The sequence below is a fragment of the Rhea americana genome, unplaced genomic scaffold (assembly GCF_003343005.1).
Source record: "Rhea americana isolate MKP2758 unplaced genomic scaffold, rheAme1 scaffold_77, whole genome shotgun sequence".
Taxonomy (NCBI): Eukaryota; Metazoa; Chordata; class Aves; order Rheiformes; family Rheidae; genus Rhea; species Rhea americana.
In genome coordinates this window covers 3,617,363-3,635,941 of record NW_028186945.1, presented here as the reverse complement: position 1 = coordinate 3,635,941, position 18,579 = coordinate 3,617,363, and the positions used below count along the sequence as shown (strand labels likewise).

The following is an 18,579-nucleotide window of genomic DNA, read 5'->3' as shown; positions in this document are numbered from 1 at the left end:
AAATTCTCTCAACCAAAGAGAGCAGGCATTTAGATTATGTTCCAGTTTGCAAGTGTKCAACTTTCTCCTCTTAACCTTCCAGCCTGCACTCAGGATGTTGATGTTCAATTACACAGACAGCAAAAACTGCTATAATCCAAGTTATTTGATAAAAATTTTTTATAAACACTTTTTCTACAGAGTCTAATAGACTAATAGATCTTAGTAGGGAATTTAAGTTTAATTTTCAATTACCAACAACAAATATACAGCATAGTAGGATATTTAGCATCTAGTAACTATTCTCCCTCAAAAGGTCGATATACTTCACCTTGTTTTAAGGTAGGAGTCAAATGAAGTACGACACAGGAGCAATAAAATGATTACTCTTACTCTGCAAGCCTTAATCTTCAGCCAAGACACTTGTCACATTAGAAGACAGACCACTGGAAGTAGTTCACAAGTGGGAAATGACAATGGCTCACCAGGTGCCCCAGAGATCCACTGCACAACAGGGGTGGGTACGCAGTTAGACTACATCAACAGCACCTACTAGCTTGTTTCTTTCCACTGCAGAAGTCTGGTTACCCAGCAGCCACTTTGCAGCACAGCCAGGTTGGAAATCAGGCAAGAGAGCTGAGCCCAGCATCTGCACTATGAAATGCTCAACAGCCACAGGTTGACAGGAGAGCTGGTATAGCTTTCCCAGCAGGATCTCCCTCCATTCCTTATTGCAATCTTGAGGCTGTGAAGGAAACAGTATTTATATGCTCTCAGATCACTTCTCCTGGAAGACTAAAGTCTGAAAAAAACTTCATATTCAACCTACGAATCTTTTTTTTTTTTTTTTTTTTTAATGTAGTAGATATGTCCTTGGAAAGTCTTAAGACATCTACTGAGAAAGTATGTGCAAACTTGTTTGTTATTACACTGGCATATTAACTGGAACAGAGAAGCAACCTGCCCTTCCTTTATAATGATATAGTTTTTCCAACATCTGTTGGCTGGCAGATGTTCACGTGTACACTTAAGCTCCAGATAAGAAGGTTGTACTTGCAAGTTTCCTCCTTAGGGTGGACATCTGAACAGGATGTCATTCAGTGTAAAGGCTCTGCTGAGTTAATCTGTGTAAAATCCGCAGCCAGCAAGCAGTTTTGACAGAGTTGCCATCTCCAAGCATGAGTCAAAGTAATTAGAGAGCAAATCAGAAAAAGGAATCATGTTCTTTTCTTTAAAAACACTTTTATTCAAAAAAAACAAAAACAAAAAAACAAAAAAACTAGGGCTAATGAAACCTCAGATTTAGTAATGAAGTACTGAATACACATTTCACATATGAAAATATTACAAAATAACCATCCAGTGACTATTACAGCATTTTTTCAATGGTTGGGACTCGGGTCATTTGGTCATTCATTTTCGTCCACCATCCACAGCAATCAAAACACCAATTTTTTTGGTAATCCTGAAAAGTGTAAGTTACATTGTTACCAATGCAAAGGGGTTCAGTCCCCTCCTCCAGGTTTTGATACCAGCTACTCGATACTAATTACTCTTTAGATTCATATACTCCGAGTCAGTTAATGCTGTTTGCTACAGCAGTACATGGTGTCTTTTCAACAAATCTATGGAAGGGCTACAAACAAAGTCCACTTGCATTAGTATACGTACTTCATCCATGTGTGTCTCAAATTCTAATACCTTTAAATGTTAACTGTGTGTGGAATATCTGTATTTCTTTGTGTTAAAAGCTAGCAAGTTCATTCTGCTTTTAAGCCTGAGAAGGTATTCTAAGCTATTCTAAGGCTTAACCTCCCCTCCTTGCAGTATACATATACTCTTAGTGATCTATACTACATGCTGTCACTTCCCAGCAATATGCTGTCTACAAGAATAGTAGCCTTCTTAGTCCCTGCATCATTCTTTAATCCTCTTTTTGTTATTATCAGCTGTAGAGATGATCAGGGCAGCAGCACTTTCCTGCTTCTATTCCACCTCGTCATCTCATTTCTCCACATGCTACTTGTAATGTAGGTAGAATTAAACATACCTGCCTTCTTAGATGGATATGAGGTTTATTATGCAAGTATTCCACTGTTTCGCCTGCCTTACAAGCAGAGGCCTCCTCTAAAATACACTATAGTGTATTTCAGAATCACACTCTCAAACTTTTAATGAAAGCCCAAATAATATGAATTCTTAACTTTAAATATGAATTTATTTTTTTTTCAGAACTGAATTTTGTTTAGGCCAAGGTAGAATAGCCCTGAGATTACAGATTTCCTATCCTGTTTTAACTCAGGAAAGAGTTTAATAACAAATCTTTTATATTCTGTTTCATCAACTATAGTCTCAGTAGAAATGCAGATTAACAGGACTGGAAATTGGTGTCCTGAGGAAGGAGTACAGCTTTAGATTAAGTGTTTTTCAGAAGTGGTAAGAAGACAGTGATGTTATCATAGCACCAGCGTTCCTATATACCATCACTGATCAGAAATAAGTGCTAGCAATAGTTAGAAACATCTGCTTAATTCTTCTTATAGGCAGTCATCTAGTTAAGTCTTCCCTGTCTGTAAACACTATTACCTAGGGCTGACTTTTAAAAGGTGTAGCCTGTGCATAGTTAAGTGTGTGCAACACATCCCAGAAGCTACAGGATTTTGATCATGTGGAAAAGCAGTACTCATAGAGACTGCATAAATTCTCTCTCCTGGCAGCCAGTCCATGTTGCCCATATTTTGCAAGAGGACACACAGCAGTAACACTTCAAGCCATTCTCCTAAATTCCAGAGTGCTATCTCAATAGAGCTGAGGGAAAGAGAACATACTGCAAGACTCTCTGCCAGCCACAGAATTTCTAAGGACGTTTTTCTTTTTCTTTGAAATGTTTTTTTCCCCACATTTCAATAGCAATAAATAAAAAAGAATTTGTACTTCAAATTTTATTTGAAAAAATATTGTACAATTGCTCTTCCAAACCAAAGTATGTTTGGATTTTAACTTCAGAGAATAATGTCATGTAAGAAAGTTAAATAAAATCTAGGTAGCAGGTTTGCTAGGTGTAACATTGGCTCTCTCCTTAGTGTCCTTTAGCAGTAGAAGATCTACTGAGATGCTCAGATTCTGTCAGCCTAGCTAAGGCAATAACAGAACATAACAGATTTTTTGATGTGCTTTGAAGAAGCACTTAGAGGAAATGATACTGCTTTTTATACTGATACTCGAAAGTCTCAAGAAGTAACGCTGACTTCCTAAATGCCTCACTTATATCCAGACTCAAAACTCCTGGCATTTAACACACAAGTCTGATTTTCCCTTGTTGAAAATGAGACTCTTGGAAAGACATCCAACCAATTAGTGTTCCAATTCCAATACATGTAAGGAACCTCTGCTTACTATGAAACCCAAGACTTCAAGTGGTAAATCTCAGAACTTGGGGAATCATTTCTTCCTCTTTCTTATCCTCTTGTTAACAAGCACATTTTAGGGCATGGACTCCAAAACACTAATCGGATTCTCTCAAAGCATTGCAAAATGAGCTAATGAACTAAATTTGTTTCCTAAGCTATGATAACTTAGTAAGTATCACGTGTCAGTTGACCCATAGTATTGAGGTCAAAGAGCATGTAAATAATCAACTGACTAAAAATTTTCATCTCAATGTAAAGTTAACAAGCAGAATGCATTAGTTCAATAGCTTATTTGACACAGACTAACAAAGGTGACTAAACAGTAAGTTAAGTGCCGATATTCTTGCTGTCTCTCTGAATTCAAGGAGAAATGCATTTTCACAGAAGCACCTACATTCCAAAAGATTTTCACTCTTGTATCAAAGCAGTCTCATACTGGCAATAACAAAAAGYTGATGCTAACCTGACAGTTGCTATCCGGCATATCACTGCTGCCAAGACAAACTCCATACTTAAGAACCAATGTTTGCCTAACTTCATGTAAACTACAGGTCTTGAGCCCTCAGATCTTTTCTTACCATGAAGATATGGACCACGTGCTAATATTTGGGGAAGGCTGGAAGTCTCATTTAGAAGTAAAAGCTAGGTAATAAGCCTCCTTTCTAAAAAAAGGCCAGAGAAACACGCCTAGATATACCTTACTTAGAATTACCTAAACAGTTAACTTGCTCAGTCTAAGAAAGATAGCAGGAATCTCACTTCTGAAATTTACATTCTCCAATTCTTCACTCAAAAGAAAGAATTATATCTCCTCCTTTATTTTGTTTTGCTTAAATGACGTAAAGTTAAGCTATTTCCACCTCAGTAAGATCTCTCATAGAAAAATTTGAAGGACCTAATAATAGTCTATAATTTACTCTGTACTACCACACTCCATTGAAGAAATTAAAGATTCTCGTAACAAATAGCTTCCTAAGCACCTTTTTTTTTGTACTCTGTCTGTTAAAACACAAAAAAGTCATTCTTGGCCTACAATATTTATCCTAAATTTTAAGTCATTAAAATTAAAGAGTTTCTACTGGTGCTGTGGCCCAGGAATGCAGACAATTCAGACAGTTTTTTTTTCCCTGAAACATTGTAAGTGTCACATTCTTACTAAGTTTGTAGCTACCACTTTAAAAATAGATGAAACATTAAGATGTTACCTTGATCTATTCCTTCTGTTCTCTTCCTTTTTAAATTTAAAAGTGCATTTTGTTGTTCCTTTAGAGCTTCTGCTGGACAGTTGGGTCTTGGAAGCTGACTTCCTGGAGTGGGTCCTGGTCGGTTACTAAAATAGTTCTGCTTCAATGCCTTAATGATAATGGAAGAAAGATAATCAAATAATTAGTACAAAGCCTCAGAACACAATATGTAAGAAGTTAACATGAAATAAAGCACTTGTGACTTCAAAACTACTGAGATACTTTTGTACCTGAAGAAAGCCTTGTGGCAATTCAAAATTTCACGCTACCATGGCACTTGGCCTGATTTGGAAGCCAAGAGATAAATGTGTACTACTATCTTCATCTGTCTAGCACTCAGACAGCTCAAAGTTATAGATTCTCTACTGCTGGAGGTCTTGCAGAAACAGTACATTTCCACCTCTGAAGAGCTTATATTCTGAATAGACAGATAAGATAAGAGGATGAGAGAGCAAAATAGGGAAAAAGAAAGATTATAAGATCCTAAAGAATATATCCAAAGTCTTCCAGGACCAGAACACCATCTGTCTTGTTAGCTTGGAAGATAGGTCTTTCCCTAACACTTTGACTGTGCTGTTTCTACAGTGTCTACAGCGAGAGAGAAATCCAGTCTGAAGTAGAAAGCAAACACAAGTAAGTGGGGTTAATTTCCTGAAGCAGCATTACATATACTATTTTAAATTTTAGCAATTCCACAGCTTCCATAAACTGTAGTTAAGGAAAAGAGACTAAGTAGCTCCTTAGGAAATCATTGCTCTGGCTTATGTCAGTTACATCATATTCAATGCCAACTATAAATCAAGCTAATACATTAAAGTGCAAGTTCTTTCCTGCCTAAAKATGTGGTATTATCAATTAAAACACTAGAATAATTATGTATATTCCATATTCAAGTAACCAGCCTACACTATGGCCTGTAAAATGACTTCATACATATGAACTAGTATAGAAGGCATCTCAATGCATACCAAAACTAATTACTTGGAAATTTATATTGAAAGTTCTTACCAGAAAAGCCTGAATATACTCTGAAAAATTCTTTTAGTAAAAAGATAACTAATACACACACTAATCATCAGGACTGAAATGTATTTTGTCTAACAAGAAGTGAGGGAGTATTGCCCTTAATTCTGCAGCTTTGCTTTTTGCATGCTTCTGTAACAGTGGAAGATGACAGAACTATAGTTCTGAAACAGTCAATTGCTGCATMTTCCTCACAACAGGAAAGTATATTTGGAACTAGAACTGAAACATTCTGCAGAATTTTTTAGTTCAGAGTCTTTAATTTCTCCCCCCCCAACAAGTAGAGAAATTGGAATCAGTTTTACTTGCGTATAATAGAAATTAATATTCAGATCAGAAAGCTAGTCTAAATCACTACAAATTTCAAGTAAAAAAGGATTAAAATAATGAAATTTAAATGAAACTGAAAAGATCACTGGATGAATTAGGGATGACAAAAATCTTAAAGACAGGGAGTAAGCTATGCTAGGTTAAGTTTAAAGCTTTAGAGCTGTCAGAAGAGCATGACCCATACATGTCTTTTATTTTCCTACCTTTGGACTACACTAGGAATGGAAATTTTCGGTCAGCATTGTTCATGCCTGTCAGTGCTCTCCCTATAAAACACCTAAAATATTCCTAGTATTTTGTGGATAGAGCTATATTACATTTCATTTCTAAACTGGCTTACTTGCTTCAAAACACATTTATCTGATATTAACAGTAGGTAAATGAATGTTAGGAGATAATGCAAGTCCACTATACCTGAGTAGCCGTAACTCTAGCACAAGGATTAAATGTGAATAAGCCTTGCAGAAGATCAAGCAAATCATCACCAGCTGCACTGAAGATATGTTGAAGTGGCATTCCAGGAAAGGACTTAAATGTGACATAATCTGGAAGACTAGTCATTCCCTACAAAGAAAAAAATGGGACGGAMATTTTTCACATTAAGAGTTCAGTTTTTCACAAGAAGTCAATTTGCATGGTTGTTTTCATAGTAGGAGCAAATTATTTTTCAAAGCACCATGCTAATACTTGGTCATTGTAAATCAAGTAGGAATAGCAAGTCATAAAGACAATTCTCTAATTGTTACAGTTGTTTTACATTTTCCTTCTCTCGCTTCACTAGTGACCAATACAACAAGAAAAAATGTCATTAAATAAAGGAAGTGTGAAACAACTTTAGAGCAGGTGTGAACAAATGAAGTAACACTAGCTTTAGCTAGCAAGAGAAAAGCTAATGTGATAGAAGAAAAAGACAAAATCCATATAAAAGTCAATTTACATTTTCTTCAAGTTAATAATATACTGCCCTCCTCCTCCTCAAAATTAGTATTTTGAGTGTTTTCAGCTACTTTTGCAATCTAGAACTGCTGAACTTTTTATCTGCGATGGGGAGGGAAGGAAAGAGTGAGAAAGGAAAATACGCCAAGCAGCTAACAGATGAATCGCATACTTTCTTTTTTTTTCCTTCTCGCTTAGTTATCAAATCACTTTCATTGTCTTAATTCTATTTGGATGTCTCCATCTAAACATTAGCATGTATTTTAAACCTGTAGTCATCACAATTCAATCATGATTACAAGCAAAATAAAATATTAACATTTAAGTAAAAAAAGTGCAATCTTTTATAATCTAGAATATAAAGGTTCCAATTTTTGAATTGCATGGATTTGCAAATTAATTTTAGAATTCATCATCTTTGTTATAATAGCATTCCGTCCTTTTCCCACCTATATCTTGTCCCTCCCTTTCACAAGAATGTGGAGCGGTCAAACAAAAAAAAAAAAAAAAAAAATCTTCATCTATTTCTTTTAGAATCCCTGCACAATTGTTTCCAGTTTGAAAATGATTAAAGCCTGTCAAGTTAAAGCAAACAAGTTGATCAAGCATGTCAAGAACATTAAGCAACCACTTATTACTTCACACAATTAGCTACAGGAAACCACGGAAACACGTATAAAGGAAACCAAGAAGTTTTGTTATTGTTACCCAGTGCAAGGACACTGCCATATTGATCACAGATTTACTAAAAGAAACTATAAATCTCAGCTGCTTGTCCTCTACTTTGTGAGATCACGCATCTGGCTTCTGAAAACTTACTCAAATATCCTAGTATGCCCTTTAATTTAATTTTAAAACCTAAAATCGAGGTATCTCAAGTAAAATTGATGCCAACATGTTAACTAAAGGACTCACAGGCCACTGTTCTTCTGTTGGAGTGCCCAATGTTTCAAATATCCTTGTCAGCTGATCAAGATCAGAGTCCCCTGGCAAAAAAGGAACCTGGAAGAAGGCAATAGCATTTCTGATTGAATTAATTCTGAAGTTCAGTTTTAGAGAGCAACTTTGAATTCCTGCTCATAATTGTATTATAAGCAGAACATCTTTGTATACCAGCTTTCCACTGAACATTCGGTGCTTGGCAGTAATGTCTGATAGATTGTGCCAGCTTCTTGCAATCAGGCTTGATATCACTGACTGGACAGAACTAAGTATGAGATTAAATAACCACAATGTTAATGTAGAATGACTAACCATGGTAGATAAAAGAGTTTAAGAATGCAAAAGTGCCAGTTTAAGCTCTTTCAGTCACAGTGATCTTTCCAACATCTACAACCTGAAGTTAGGTTTTATATTTGAAACACTGAAAGTGAATTGTGACTGGATTACAAAAGTGTCAATTAGACTGATGGGATGAGATGATAACATGAGGTAGGGTACTGACCCATTACGTGAGAAATTACATAATCAGTGCCATGTCTAGTTTAAGCTAGGCATACAGCAGAAAAAGGGGAGACTTGTCCAGTTTAAATTGCAGTTTGCGCATCAGGCAGACAATGCAAAATAAAAGAGACTTTGAACAGAAGCAACATTAGGAAGAATTAGAGGCAGTTTTTAACAGATCAGCATAAGAAGAGCAAAATGAACATCCCTAACAGGCACCGTGATTAATTTTGATAAAACGAAAGCCATTTGAACATCAGATGCTTTTGTAAAGCTCCCCAATGAAGCTGTGAACTGTAACACATTTTCTGCTTTGCAAGAAACTGAACAATTCCACAGAATGCAGCTATTTCTCATTTGCTTTCCTGACTTTCCTTGAGCTTAGAAGGTCTAATGCCATACTTATATGCACATTACTAGTGCTGCTTAAACAGCCTCTGTACATTTCCATTTCTGAACTGCCAACTGAATTGTACGTACCTGTTTATGTGATAAAACCAAATAAGGAAAAAAAAAGACATATTTCAAGATATTGTCTTGTCAGCCAGATGAGTTTTCCAGTCTGGTTCACCACATAGCCACACAAACATTTAAAGTATCAGGCAGAAATCAAGTAGAATCTGTTTACTCCTGGAAGATATACTATATACTATCCTGTAGGCTATCTTATCCTTTCAGCTGTGTCCATACACCTGCCCTCCACTCCCCACCTCATATTTTCATCTCCTCTCCAAAGAGCCACATAATAAATGGTTTACTTCAGTAAAACATGCTTAAGGACTATTACATCTCTGCACCTTACTTGGGAATGACACTGTAGTAGAAGCTTGATGCCAGCCTTCAGCATCATTCTAGTATTGCCAGGTAAGAACAGACAGAACATCAGCATATCCTTCATCCATTACAAATCACTCAGAGTTCATGTTTTGGTGATAATTATTCCCAGTTATTGGAACAATGTATAATTGACAGAGTGTGCACGCACCTATGACATCAGATTTCTAGGAAGGTGACAAATGAAAGTTGATGGGAAGTTTTATGAAAGGCACTCACAGGACTGCAAGAGCTGTCTACTCTGTTGACCTTCCACAAGGCAGGACTTTAACAGCTTTTGGCAATTGTTTGCCTACTCTTAAAGGCCTTCCACTGACTGCAAGAGTTGGGGAACCTCAGTCTATTCCAAAACTTTATTTTCCTTACAGTTAGCAAGTTCTAGGAAAATTTCCCCCCCTAAGAAGTAGCCTAACATTTGCTGCTACTGGAAACCACATGTAAGAACTGCATTACTCTAAAGAAGAGTAAATACAAATGCTTGCATTTAAAAGACTTACCCGGAGGAGCAATTCAGCTAAAATACAACCAACAGCCCACATATCAACACCTACACCATACATTCTAGCACCAAACAATAGTTCTGGGGCTCGGTACCACCTGAAAAGAAAAACCATCTTAGGAAAAGTGACCTTCTTTTCTGATGTCAAGCGTTGAATGGTGCAGCAATGCCAGCAATGCCAACACTACAAAACAGACGTTGTTCCTGGCCTATTTTTCAGATACAAACTGAAGACCTGTATTCTACACTACAAAGTGTTTTCTCAATAATAACATAACTAAGCGTAGAAACTAGTTTTTTGCAAAAATGAATCCAGACAACAGTTATTTAGAACAGCTGTTTACCTTGCCTAAGAACAATCAAGTTTAACACAAAGATCTGATGCCTCCTGCATTTGAAACCACTCTTTCATTTCCATCTATTTGGATAAAGGTGTAAAAACACTCTAACTTTGTCTGAATAGTGTTAGCACTAGAGAAGACAAAAGGATCTCTCTTGCATATTTTACCTTACTCTGTTTTTCAGATGAGGATGTTCCAAACATGCCATAAATAACATTAATTAAAATATTTTAATGAGCTCAAGCTTTTGCTGAGGTGTCCTGTCTTATAAGAAAGTATGCGACTAACATGCAAACAAGATTCTAGTCTCATGATTAATAGATAGTAACAGTTGCCTTGCTCTGAAGGTTATGCTTATAGGTAGCTACATACTACTACTATGTTTCAACAGAAAAAATCCCATAGATTATATATTCTACTAGTTCTTATGACTTTGACAAACACTGCTTTCTTGTGTTGTCCATTATGAGGCTCTCATCACTATGGTGTTGTCACATAAGTCAGATATCAAAATTGCACATGCTGATTTATCAAGACATGATCCAAGAGGCAATACAAAACAGCAACACAATCAATATCTAGGAACCAAAGTAGAACACTTCTTACCTTGTTACTACCTGGTGTGTATAGACTCTATTTGGACTTCCAAAAGACTTTGCCAAGCCAAAGTCAGCCAATTTTAAAACTCCATTTTCATCTAACAACAAATTATTGGGTTTTAGATCCTGTCCGTGCAGAAAGCAAAGAATGAATTATTTTACTATTGATAAAAAGAGACAAACAATGAATCTTCCAGTAGGTCTGCAATAACAGTATTCCAAAAGGCAGGCTTCTGAGTCTATCATAAATTGACATTTGAGGGGGGTAGAGAGGGAAGAAATCAAGTATTTAAATGTATATGAAAATTAGTCAGACACTCCCAACTGAATATTTCGACATTTAAACAGCACAAAAAAAAAAAAAAAAAAAAAAAAAAAAAAAAAAAAAAAAAAAAAAAAAAAAAAAAAAAAAAAAAAAGCTGCCTTCAGAGTCGTTTTAGGTTTGCTGGAGGAAGAACAGTTCTGTATTACTGCATGGTAGCCAAATCAGTAATAAAAAAAACTTGATAATTTTTCAAGTAACTGCAGTACAAATCATGGAACTAGTACAGTTTAATACAGTAACTGTGTTAATCAAAATAATCTTAGATTTTTTTTAAATACAAATATGTCTAAATGACAGCCCCATCAATAACTGTTAAAGTTTTAGATATTGCTACTGTCTCTCCATAACAGCTAGAACTAGACCTTATGGACTAAAAACCTGTGAGCTTCAAAACCAGCTATGTTAGATTTTAGACATTCAATTCTATTGAATGCCACAGTTCTGTTACAGTCCTAAAGGCTCTCAGTTTAACATATACTTACCCTGTGCAGAATCCAGTGCTGATGTAAATATTCTAATCCTTGAAGGGTCATCAGCATATATGCTTTGATGTGAGACTGTGTCAGCACAATACTAGTATCCTTAATAATAACCTGCAAAGTATTAGACTGATAATAAAGCTTATTGCRCAAAATCATCTCACTTCACTTCTTTCAGATCAAGTTATTTTATCCTTTAAGTCAAAGTTTGAACTGGAAACCACATATTYTCTATTCTCACCATTTCTCCAGAAAAATTGATCTATTTTGAAGATCAGAAATTGAAATGGAGAGTCCAGATAGCCTATGTGAACCTTGTGTGACTGGCAGTCGAGAAAATGAGAGAGAAACATAAAAGTGTATCATTTCAGTTTAATTCCAGGCTAATATCCCAAGCTTTCACAACAAGGCTGTATAATTAGAAAAGACAGTTTCTTCAAGTTTACTGACAAATTTATGTTCCCACTTCTTCCTTCTTCCCTTGTACAGCCTAAGCATCTAATCTCTGCAAATACAAYGGTTCCCCTTTTCTATTCCAAGACACCCTACAGATATAGCATGAAGCAGCCCATGCTACTATGTTTTAATAAAGCTATTTAAATTGTCAACACTCTGTTTTTGACATTAAAATTCTATGTAAATATCCTGTTTTAAAATATTCTGTACACTACTCCAAGACTCTCTTGTTAACATTATTTTGCAGTTGCACAGTAGCCTTTCCCAAGCTTTAAGTTGTTTGAGATTTATAAAACACCTATTTGAAACCACACACAGAGTTTCAYGTATGCTGCCAGTCACAACAAGCTGTGGTCCCAAATGGTGGCCTTTGAGTGATACCACAATGCAAGTAAGTGCTCTACATAACACAGCATTACGTAGTACAAAGCACTTCACTCCTCTTTGTAACTTTATTTTCCTTAATTCCTAATGTTGCATAGTTACTAATCAAATAGAATTAATCCATTTGCAATCTAAGTGTTGTAGCTTTTATTAGCAAAAACTTGTTTTGTGATCTAACATTTCCAGTCTCTCCTTTCTCTGGTTTCAGTRATCCTGTCAACATTTTCTTTCAGTATTTTATATGCTAGCCCCAATTATAATGTTGTAGGTGTAATGAGTTAGCTCAACAACTACTTTTATTTCAGTCCAGAGTGTGCATAATATGCACAGATGCAGATCTGACATGAAATGTCATCTAGGAAAGTCTTYCAGAATGAAGAACCTTATATCAAAATATCCAATACAAAGATTTCTGCAAAGAAACTAACTTAAGATCTTTGGGAATAAAACATTAGTATGATTCAGACATTCAAATACCTACTGTTGTTACATTTAGAAGAATGTTCAGCTATGTACGATTTTAGTATCAGCTCACCATTCAGTATACTTTAATATYATATTTACATTAATATGTTTTATGCTAGCATGCTTAGAAATTGCACCTTCAGATCCTGGTCTATGACTGAGGTTCTATGTTATGACTGTAGTCCCAAAGAACTAACATTGTGAAGACAGCATAATCTGTTTCTTGAAAAAATCATGTTGACAACAGGTATTTAAAAGTAAAAGCATTATGAGCTGAGAACATATGAAAATTGTCAAACTATTTTTAAGGTGTGATCTTACTCAACTTACATACCGCAAGTCATTCTTCTAATGTGGGCAAATATAAGCCTGTCAAAGTAAGATGCTTCAACTATTTTCAAAAACTATTTGAAGACACTGAAATAATAGACATCTTAACAGATGTAAGAGATGCAATCTTACCTCTAGATCTGTTTCCATAAAATCAAACACCAAACTAATATTTGATTTGTGTCCAAATGCATCTAGAAGCTGGAAAATAACATATATCGTGATGGAACATACACTCTAATACTTCCAGTTTTCTAAAACTCTGCACCGTTTTAATCTGCATGTAGATTTTCAGGTTGCTGGGGTGAGTGAGGGAAAAGGAGCAGGGACAGGGACATGGCTACCTATTGGGAAGAACCGATAATTAAAGGACAGCATGAAAATCTGATACCTAGGTTTTGTCTCTACTGACATTTTCTTTTATATAACCCTTGAGAAATTGTTTCAGTTTCTCCACTTGCAATGTGAAAATTTTTACTCAGCTTAGCTTAMCTCAAAAAATCCCATTAAGTATGGTAATAACATTTTACAATTGCCTCTCCGTCCATTTGGGATTTTTTTTTAAACCTGGGGTTAGCAACTTTTAAAACAGAAATAACTTTACCATACTAACTCCAACAGATATTCTAATGCACACCTTGCCTTCTGTCTGAGGTCATTTACTCTTACCAGTCTCCTACTCTCTTCTTTAAAGCAGACTGAGCTGTCTCATGCATTCAACTTTGCAAATGTGTCTTCTGCAAATACRCAGTATGTACAAGTCCTAAGCACTGGGCTTGCCAGCTACCTTTCGAAGACACTATTAGGCATGTATTCATCTTTGTAACAAGCTTTCAAGATAAACAAAGTTCTCTGAAGAATACCCAAATAATTCTTAAGCAGTGTAAAGGCAGAATCAAATTTTAATTTAAAGTAATACAACTATGATGCTGAGGAAGACCAAGAAACCATCTAGCCTGGCATTCTATTTCTAAAATCAGGAAGATAGATGCTCCATGGTGAGCTTCATACCTTAGACTCTCAGTATGATGGTCCATGTGATTTACTCAAATACAAAATACTTGTTTGTGCAGTTTATAATAGCAGGGGCTGGTGTTCATGCTCTCTCTTTGCAGAAACCACGGCAATAGCAGATGCTTTGCAGGTTAGTATACAGACTTGGCCACTTTTTGTGATTTGTGCTGCTTCTACTCCAACATCCACAATTATTGCATCAGGACTGCTAAGAATGCACATGCTTGCCTATTGCCTTTAGTACCTGCTTACGGACCTGCTRATCACGCATTTGTCTAACTCCTTTTTGAACCTACTGACGCTATCTGCTTCCACAAGTTTACTACAAGCTGCATAGTGTTTTTTTTKTTTTTTTTTTTTTTTAATGTTTTAAAACTACTAGCACCAATGACTGTCCCTTATTTCTAACACTGTGGGATTTTGCAAACAACACTTCTGCACCTACCTTACCTACCACCTCAGTTTTGCAGATTTCCCCCACCCACAGCCTTCTCCTCTCCAGAATAAGGCATCCCAGACTTTTCCTGAAGAGTTGCTCTATCCCTTTACTATTTCAGACGTCCTTCTCYGCACAATCTCTAATTTAGACAGCTAAAGTAACTACTTTGAAAGCAAGTCTACTATCCAGGAAAGCACTGTTATCTCGAGGCTGAATAAWTAAATAAAATATCTGGACAAATTCTTATTTGGTCTAACACTTACAACAAAAGCCTCAAATTATCTACCTTAGCAAATTTTAAAATATTTTCAGCTCCAGGTAAATATTTGTACCTGTAAGTCGCACTAAAATGCAATTGAAAGGACACAGGTACTGTTTTCTGCCCACAGAGATTTTAAATATCAGCATTAAAACCTAGTAAGCCRCATGAACCCCACTTTTCCACTGCTTGCGAAAGCCTGCTTTTAGCAGTTACCAGAGCCACATGAAGCAAATCGTTAGGCAAATGCAGGACTACACTCATTTGCATGTCTGACAGAGCAATGCAAAATCTGGTGATCTAAATGTCCACAATTCTCCCTATCGTTATCTTTCACTTAGTAAAAAGATTTCAAAAGAAAAAAAAGCCTGTCTTTATTATTGAAATTGGTGCTTTGCAGTAACAATTGTTTTACTGCGCTTCAAGAAAGTGAAAAACAGAAGGGGGGGAAAAAAAAGCAGCAGCATTGGCATGACCCAATGAATTCTAAATTTCAGTGTGAAACTGCATGAACAGTATGAAACGACTGATTCTAGAAATAGCATTTGTTTTACTTACACCAATAATATTTGGATGGCTTAACTCCTGTAACAACTTTATCTCTCTGAGGGCTGTTCTGTTGATTCCTACATTGAAAGAAAGATGATAGAGATAGAACAAAAGTTAAAAACCTTGTACTAAACTCCAACCAAGAAACCTCTTATAGTGTGACTTGATATTAAAATCTACTTCCTCTCTGCTCAAAATCTGATTTAAGTTTGCAACTTGTCTAGTGTATTGCTGCAGTGGATGTATACTTTTTTCCACAGCAAGTAGCTTCTATACCACAACAGTCAGATTTACATTATGAAGCTACATATGCCCCCTTCTGGAAAAAAAGGGAATTTTTAGCACAAGTTTAGAAAAACTAGGTCTAGTTTTTAGGCTATAGTAAGCTTTAGTTTTGTTTTAGAGGTGCATCTTGCAAATATCAGCTCCTCAAAGTGTTTCATTTTCCAGAGGAATGCAAAATGACAAGCCTCATAAGAGTATCTCTTTTCTTTTTAAAACAGCATTATTTAAAAAGATACACCATGTTCTTGTGTTGAGGCATAGAAGTACAGTGGCCTAAACTGTAGTCTGAACCCCACCACTGGAGTTTATAAAGAAGAGACTGGAAGGTACATTTTGGTAGTCACACTGCACTGCATCAAGCCATGATTACTGCAAGGTAACAATTTCTTCTTCAAAGATGCTAGTATGTGTGGCTCTTACAAACACCTGATTGGCAAACCAGCACTCCTGTGGTATGTTGTCCAAGTAGAGTTTCAGCTATGCATAAGCTGAATAACAGCAGATCTGTTCTCCCAAACTCTCGATCTGGTTTAGTATGTCAGACTGTACCAMAGTTTTGGGCAAAGCTATGTGGATCACTCTACACTCCCGCTTTGCCTATTTTAATTGCCTACTTTAGGATCAAGCAGACAAAGCCTGCTTTCAGGTGGGCAAGCCCCAAGATTCAGAAAGAAAAATGCCATGTATGTTACCAGATAACACAGGGAGACTAGACATGCTCCAGGTCACTGTTATTGAAAACATCTTTGAACTATAGCTGAAYATTTTATAGGCCAGAAGTAGTAACTGTCCCCAAAGGACATCAGTCCACTGCAGACCAGCTGGATCATGGCTTTGTGGCAGTTGGCCCATCTGGGAGATTCTCGGATTAGAACTCGGTTTCTCTTTAAGAATTCTTCTGTACGGATAAAATGGAAGAGCTGAGAGCCAAGATGTTTCACTGGAAAGCAGGCAACTTGATGCAGAATCCCCGAAGGACAACACCCTGGACACAAAGAAAATCCTACTACATTGCACAGGCGGAGTCAGAAGACCAAGATCAGTGGGTTTTACTTATTGTATCCTTGCCTAAAAGCATGTGGGTGGTCAGAACACATAATCAAGAATAAACTGCTCTATGGACCTGATTTTCAGCACAAAACAACAAACAAATCCACTCACAATCAAGAGTTTAAGTTCTTTTTATTTTTTGTCTCAGCATAAATCACAAAAAAAGAAATTAAAGTGAAACATCTGAAAACAGAGATAGATGTTCTCACCTGTCAGACACAAACACACCAATGTGAAAAGGTTTTCTGAACTCAGTGATGTAAATTAGTTTATTTAGCTGTGACTTTGGCTGTGTATTAACAAAATAATTATTTTGTGCTACATTTTGTTCCTGTTTGTATTTCTCTTAAATCAAGAAGTTACTCAGTTAAGCTTTCACATTTAGACATATACTACTTATGCAGACATTTCTCCTGCTTCCTCTTGTCCCTCCAGGTTGGGAAGCAAACCTTGACTATGATATTGTGGGAAAACAGCAAGATGTGGAATTAAGCCCAATACTAAAAGAGTTGAGCTCATTTTTTTTTCCAGCCAAGTTATGGCATACAAAATTAATCCATGAATTTACAAAAACAAAGCAAACAAGACACAAGTTATGCAGTATTAATTTGTTAAAAACTTACCATCTTTAGCTTCTGACCTATGTCCAAGTTTAATCTAAAAAGAAGTAAGTTTCATATTATTTATAGGTCCCAACAGTGGCTAAATTCCTTACTGTCACTTCTCTAAGACAAAATGAATCTTAGTACCATAAACTGTTTAATCAACTAGATCTATTTATTTATAGAGAGAATTGATTTCACAGCATGAGCTTTTATGCAAATTTAAAAACATCCATGATGGCTGAAAACAGACATAATACAAACTGGTAGAATAAGATGCTTTGTAGTCACAGAGCTGAATTACACCACTGACAAGCTTCTTCTCAGGAAAAAATAAGGTCAAAGTAATTGACAGTCTGGACTTGTTTTCAATACAAAAACTTACCATAATGTCTTCAAACAGTATGAAGTAAAGCAACTTATGACAACATAAAAATCCATTTTAATCAAATGTACTCAAACAGTTAAGCTGCAGACCTAAGATTGCTTTTGTCAGTATTCTCCCCATCATCAATTCCAAAGAGCTTATTCAGAAGTAACACACTTAGATTGAAAGAAATAAGGGACAGCAAAAGGAAGAAAAGAGAAAGCAAGTCATTATCAAGGGCTAATAAAACCTAAAGTTTGAAAGYGTGTGCTTGTTTTAAAGATATACTCATTTGTCAAAAWATATACTAATTTGTCAAAAAAMCCAAAACAAACCAAAACTTTCAAGTTGCAGATCAAGGAACCATTAAGAAACTCAGAAATGTAATACCATTGAAGCTATTCTTTCTCAGAAAAAGAATTAAACTGATTTGAACCATTTAATCAAAATGCTTTACAATTAAAAATTAAAACTCCCTGATTACCTATTAAATCCAAAAAAAAAAAAAAAAAAAGGCAGGCAGGAGCAAACACATACGGACCACACTCACCTTTTTAATAGCCACAATTTGGTTGGTGTTCTTATCCTTCGCTTTATAGACAGTGGCGAACTAGGGGAGACAAGGGAGGGCCTCGCTCGCACGGTCCCAGCCGCAGGGCTGTCCGCCAGCGCCACCAGCCCGGAGGCCAACGCGGCAGCGCGGCCCCAGCCCGGGCCGCCACGGGGAGGCCGCGACCCCCTGCGGGCGGCCCGGGCCGCCTCCCCCACACGGGGACAGCGCGGAGCCCGGCGCTGCCCCCCTCCCCTCCACAACCCACGCCTCGCCGCCGCCGCCGCCGCGGGGGGCTCCCGCGCAACGGCCGCTGCGCCGCCCCAACGGCCGCTCACCTGCCCCTCCCCCAGGAAGTCGAGCTTCTCGTAGCGCTTGGCGCGCGCC

The 18,579-nt window shown here is 36.7% G+C and overlaps 1 protein-coding gene across 1 annotated transcript; it reads right to left on the bottom strand.

Moving 5' to 3' along the window:
- Nucleotides 1-1,207: 1,207 nt before the first annotated feature.
- On the bottom strand, nucleotides 1,208-18,575 carry CDK7 (cyclin dependent kinase 7; the record flags this gene model as incomplete). Its single annotated transcript, XM_085322397.1, has 12 exons — nucleotides 1,208-1,444; nucleotides 4,595-4,742; nucleotides 6,401-6,550; nucleotides 7,838-7,924; nucleotides 9,697-9,796; nucleotides 10,646-10,764; nucleotides 11,446-11,556; nucleotides 13,210-13,278; nucleotides 15,348-15,415; nucleotides 17,297-17,330; nucleotides 18,193-18,252; nucleotides 18,531-18,575. Coding segments are annotated over 12 exons (1,017 nt in total), but the record flags the coding sequence as incomplete, so codon positions are not given.
- Between the last annotated feature and the right edge of the window lie 4 nt (nucleotides 18,576-18,579).